The sequence below is a fragment of the Ambystoma mexicanum genome, chromosome 2q (assembly GCF_040938575.1).
Source record: "Ambystoma mexicanum isolate Mex_15411 chromosome 2q, UKY_AmexF1_1, whole genome shotgun sequence".
In the NCBI taxonomy this organism is placed as follows: domain Eukaryota; kingdom Metazoa; phylum Chordata; class Amphibia; order Caudata; family Ambystomatidae; genus Ambystoma; species Ambystoma mexicanum.
The window spans coordinates 367,716,158-367,722,157 of NC_090924.1; the positions used below are offsets into that span (position 1 = coordinate 367,716,158).

The 6,000-nt window shown below is 47.4% G+C and overlaps 1 protein-coding gene across 1 annotated transcript in view; it reads right to left on the reverse strand.

Annotated features, from left to right (window-relative positions):
- COG7 (component of oligomeric golgi complex 7) overlaps positions 1-1,687 on the reverse strand; it is a 1,349,184-nt gene extending 1,347,497 nt beyond the window's left edge. Inside the window, exon 1 of the mRNA XM_069647398.1 lies at positions 1,617-1,687. Within this exon, the coding sequence (XP_069503499.1) occupies positions 1,617-1,641 (25 nt within the window). The 5' untranslated portion in view covers positions 1,642-1,687. The remainder of the gene's footprint in view (positions 1-1,616) is intronic.
- Positions 1,688-6,000: the final 4,313 nt, after the last annotated feature.

A 6,000-nucleotide genomic window follows, 5' to 3' on the forward strand; every position in this document is an offset into this window, starting at 1 on the left:
CAACTTAACCGTAAATCCTCAAAAATCCAACATAATCATATTTTCTAACAGGAAAAAAGTTTGACACTTTGCTGGGAAGATTGGTGCCTCTCCCATTGCTATTTCTATTAACTTACCTTATTTAGGACTCATTTTAACAAATCAAAAATCATTCAAAAGAATGAAAGAACTCCTGATGGTGAAGGTCCTTCCTTTAAAGTGCCAAATGAAAATTTTATTGCACAAAATCTGCAAATTTTCATTAAATCCACTTTTCGAAATCTAAAAAAAAGTTGAGGCAATTATGTTAAATGCTGTGGAATTATTTTTATTATTATTTCTGTACGATTGGGACTTCTCTTGGATCATTTACAAGGTGCTATGTGGAAATATACTTTGGGCTTACCAGCTTCAATACCTAATGCTACTCTTAGACACAAACTAGGCCTCATCTCTTTATCAGCCAGATATAACTGGCGTTTACTTTTCAAACTTTTCCAAAATGATGGTTCCACCAAAAAACGCTTTGTATGTCTGGTTGAACAAGATGCTAATTAGCAATAATCCACTATCAATGGCTTGGTATAAAGCAAAAATGTTTTCGTTACTTGAGAAAATTAATATTTCTGTTGATGATCTAGAGTTGTTTCAAGTGAAAATTAAGAAAAAACAGTTTGAATATGATTGGGCTGAGAATTGTTCAAAAATGCAAAGTTATTCTTCATTTTCTGACTATTCGAAATTATGACTTATTTAACACTGTGTCCTTGCGCTAAAGTACATAGAACTTTAATTTAATTCCGATTTGATCTATTTCACACAAGGGTCAGAATGAAACATTGCCATAAAAGTACATCTGATAATAATACGGAAATATGCAGATTCTGCAATTTAGCAAAGGAATCTTTAAAACATCTCTTTATTTATTGTCCTTATTTTGAAAATGATCGGTGTAAAATCATGAATTCATTCGTCCATGCAAATACGATCTTAGCTAGAGAATGGGTCTGGCTAACATGTATGTGGGGAGCCACAAGTGCTTCTATAATTAAAACAACTAGATTGGCATATGTTATAGTGAGTGAAATTGAAAGAGTTATCTAGAGGGAAAGAAAAACCGATGCTTTTTCAAGGTGATCTATGTGCCTGGATTATCTTAAATCGAAATTTTATATTGTTGTCATAATCTAACAATGGATTTTCTTTTTCTTTTTTATTATTTGGAAAGGTCTTTTGTACTTAAAACAAATACATTTTAAAAAAAAAAAATATATATATATATATATATATATATAAAAAAATATATAGTAACCTACACCAGAGCACGGTCTGTGTAGTAGCTGCACAGCAGTTACTGCGTCTGCGAGCATTGCAGAGCCTGAACCCTACCGTAAATGAGCTTCGGGCAACTACTGTGTCTATAATACCGTGTAATTTCAAAACCAGATGTTTAGAAAATCACGTAATTACAATATTTAATTTCAACAAGTGATAAGTACAATACAAGGAATTACAGATTCAACGTGCATTCCTAGAGGTTGCAAAAGAGCTCCTCTTAACAATATAACAACAAAGGGGTGAGAACATCCACGTTGATGGATGCTAAAATAAACGCATATAAAATCGCATGCACTAACCTGATGCTGTCTGGAAAGTGCGCATGCGCGTTTCCTAATGGGTAGTTTTCTAGTTCCCATTCGAGAAACGGACCCTAGCAACGCTCACCTTCACTTCATCACGTGGGCCGCTCTGCATCACGTGGGTTTCAACATCTGCTTCATCACGTGGGCTGCTTTGCATCACGTGGGTTTCAAGTCAAGGTCCGATTCATCACGTGGGTTTAAATTAAGCGTTCACTTGTTGTCACTTCATCATCTGTTTTGCACGAGATGGAAGGCAAGGCGGCGTTGTGGAGCGATTCCTCCGTTGCAAAGAACTCTCCGTATAGTTGGTTATTTGGGTTCTGATAAATCTTAAAGTTATCTCTTGTTGATTGTTACTTTAATGCAGAGCGGCAATATTGGGAAGGGGGTATTTCTGTGTATTTTGCTGGTTTGTAATGTGCATCGGGTGAGGTTTACTTAAAGTACAGGCGGATTCAGTTTTAGTTTTTTTCGTTATTTCAGTGTTTTCTGAGGATATGTAACGTGCATCAAAGAGGTGAGGCAATATTGGGGAGGGGGTATTTCTGTGTGTTTTGGGGGTGAGATTTTCTTAAAGTACAGGTGGATTTAGTTGGTTTTGGGCTTTTCTCGTGCAGATGTGCGATTTACCCGTGGGAGATGTGTTTTATGGCGTGGGGCTGGGCACAGTGTGTTCCTCCTGCCCAATGGGACTTCCACTGTACCAGTGAACAGTACAGGGAATGTTCTGATTACTTACTGGTAATCTTCATTACTCCTAGTTCTACTCTTCCTCGTCACAGTACTTGCCTCATGAGGCACCTTCCTCCGACACAGGACCTTCTTCTATTTCTTCTTATTTCTATAACTCCTCCCCCACACCCGCGTCACTTAGTTTTATATTACCAAGCTGTAGCATGGGTCCTTCCCCGCAGGGAGGGTGAGGAGGGTCGTCAGTACTGTGACGAGGAAGAGTAGGACTAGGAGTAATGAAGATTACCGGTAAGTAATCAGAACATTACGTCCACTCTTCCTCGTCCCAGTACTTACCTCATGAGGTATACCAAAGCAACAAACGGGGGAGAAAGGTCCCAATGAGAGACAGAGTCAAAACAGTGCAGAAACACACACCTTTAATAACTCCAATTTTACATCCCCACAGACAAAACTCCAACCCCGAAGGAACCAACCCCCGAGTGGGAGACATTCAACCTATAGTGGTTGATGAAGGTGCTCTGATCAGCCCAAGTGGCAGCTCTACATATCTCCTGTAGAGAAACCCCCCTAGCATCGGCCCATGAGGCCGCCAAACCTCTGGTGGACCGCCCCTGAACGTGCGCAGGCACAGGCAGGCCCGAAGCCACATAGGCCATGGAGACCACAAGACGGATCCATCGGCTAATGGACACTACAGATGCCTTGCGCCCAGCCCCAGCCGGGCCAAAAGTAATCAGAAGGCTGTCAGAGCGGCGGAAAGGGGCAGTTCTAGCCAAGTACTCCAACACCGCCCGCCGCACATCAATGTTATGCCAAGCCACTTCCTCTGGCGTTTGCGGATTTTGAAAAAGGCAGGGAGAACCAGATCCTGAGAGGTGTGAAAACGAGAAACAACTTTAGGGAGAAACTTCGGATCACACCTCATCACCACCGAGTCCGGCAGAACCCTCAGGAAAGGGGGGTGACATAACAGAGCCCCAATATCCCCAAGCCTACGGGCTGAAGTTATGGCAATCAGAAAAGCAGTCTTCAGCGTCAGATGTTTCATATCAATTTCGGAAATGGGCTCAAAGGGAGGCCCTTGAAGAAACTTTAAGACAAGAGGGAGATCCCAAGGAGGAAGCCCCTTATAAGTACAAGGACGGGAAGAAGAAAAACCCCTCAGCAACTTCCCCACCAACACCTCCCCATCCAAGTGCCCATCAGAGTCCCCCAAAAGGAATTTTATGGAGACCCACTGAGAGTGAAGCGTGGAAACCGCTCCAATGTCTGCCGTAAGCCTTCAGAGTGGAGGGTCTAAGAGCATTCATTATGGAATCCACCACAGGACCAGAAAACCCCTGAGATATCAGCCTAGCCCGTGCAATATCCACACTGCCCATTGTATCTGGCGGACCCCCAACTGTAGCTCCCCCAGAAGGGGACAAGGCCACTTCGGAACCAGCCAAGGCTCCTGGCACCGAAGCTCCAACAGAGGGGGGAACCAACTCCGGCAGGGCCAGTACGGAGCGAACAACAATACAGTCACCCTGGATATTCTGATGCGCTGAACCACCCGAGGCAGAAGAGGAATAGGTGGAAAAGCATAAAGGAGACCCTGAGGCCACTGCACAGAGAGGGCGTCCACCCCCCATGCACCCTCTGTCTGAAAACGAGAGCAGAAGAGGGGAACTTTTGCTGAGGTTGGAGACGCAAACAGGTCCAGAATAGGGGTCCCGAACCTGACACAGATCTCTGCAAAAACCTGGGTCGAGAGGACCAGTTCCACCGAGGAGGGAAACCGGCGGCTGAGTAGATCCGCCCGAACATTGTCCACCCCCCTGATATGTGAAGCCACCAGGCTTGTGATTCCCCCCAAGCACCTATCTGAGCTGCCAGGGCATTCAAGGAGCGGCCGGAACCCCCTTGGCGGTTGACGTAAGCCAAAGCTGTCGTATTGTCCGTCCGGACCAAAACTGCCCGGCCCCTCAGCAACCTCCTGAAGTACACCAGAGCCCGGAGAATGGTACACAACTCTCGCCAATTGGATGTCCGATGGCTCTCTTCCGGATCCCACAACCCCTGAGCAGAGAGGGCTCCCAACGTAGCTCCCCAGCCCCTTCCACTGGCGTCGGTAGTAAGTGTGGTCACAGGAGGAATGATCAGGGTCACCCCAGCCCGTAGTTTCGGAACCCGCAACCACCACTGCAGGGAGACCCGCAGCGCCAGAGACACCGGAATCAAAGCCTTGAAAGCTTGAGATGAAGGGAGCCAGTGGGAGAGAAGGTAGGACACCAGGGGGCATAGATGAAGACGGGCCCAGGGAACTAGAAACACGCAAGAAGCCATGTGCCCCTGCAATTTCAGCAATAGGCGGGCCGGGACATACTGCCTCCCGAGAACCCTGCCCAGAACAGTCAGCAAGCGACGGACCCTCTCCAGGGACAGGAATACCTTCCCCATCCTGGTGCAAACCTGTGCACCAATGAAAACTAGATCCTGAGAAGCCTCCAGTTGGGACTTCTGCCAGTTCACCAGGAAACCCCAGTCCTGCAATGCCTGGCAGACCAATCTGAGATGAGAAATGACAGTCTGCCGGCAGGACGCTTTGATCAACCAATCGTCCAGGTAGGGAAATATCTGAATGCCCCGCAGATGTAAGTGCGCCACCAGGGGAGCCACCAGCTTGGTGAAAACTCTGGGGGCAGATCGCAGTCCGAACGGGAGCACCCTGAACTGAAAATGTCGGGATCCCACTGCAAAGCGGAAGAACTGCATGTGCCAGGGACGGAGAGCCAAATGGTAACAAGCGTCCTGGAGATCCAGAGATGTCATCCAATCCCCCTTTAATAACATCGGAAGAATGTTCTGTAAAGTCTCCATCTTGAAGTGTTCCTTTTGGACGAAGCAGTTCAGGGCTTTGAGGTCCAGAATTAGACGGTACTTCCCCGAAGGTTTGGGGACCAGGAACACCCGTGAGTAGAACCCCTGACCCTGCACAGGGAGAGGAACGGGCATGATGGCCGCCTTCAACACTAATTCGGAGAGCGCAGTGTCCATGGCCAACCTCTTGAGCCGAGACCTGGGAACCACAGTCCGAACCATGCAATGCTGGACAGGAGGAGACCGGGAATGCACTCGATACCCCCAATGTACTGTGTCCAGAACCCATGAGTCGGAACACCACCTTTCCCATACTGGAAAAAACTGCCGGAGCCGCCCGCCCACCGGCAATTCCAAACCGTCAGGACTTAGGTGCCGGCCCAGGACGTGAAGAGCGTGGAGGACCCCGGCCCCCCCCCCCCAGCTCTCCGAAAAGAATGTGATGAGGAGCCAGGAAAAGACCTGCTGGTCACTGGACCAGCCCCAGAGGAAGATTTCTTGGCCGTTGAAGGAGGCTTGCGTCGAAGTTTGTCAGCATGTTTGTCCGCCCTAAAAACTTTGTGCACCTTATCCTCAAGGCAATCACCAAAAAGCCTGGACCCAGTGAAAGGAAGTTTCAGGGCAGCCGCCTTCTGAGACCCATCAGTCTTCCAGTCCCTTAGGTGCAAATGCCTCCGGGCAGATATACCAGCCCCCATGGCCATGGCTGAACCACGCACCCCATCAAAAGCCAGATCGGCCAAAAACTCAACCTGTCTCTGCATGTCTGTAAGCAAAGGGGCACAATCAGAGCCTTCATTGACAGCCTTTTTCAACTCCC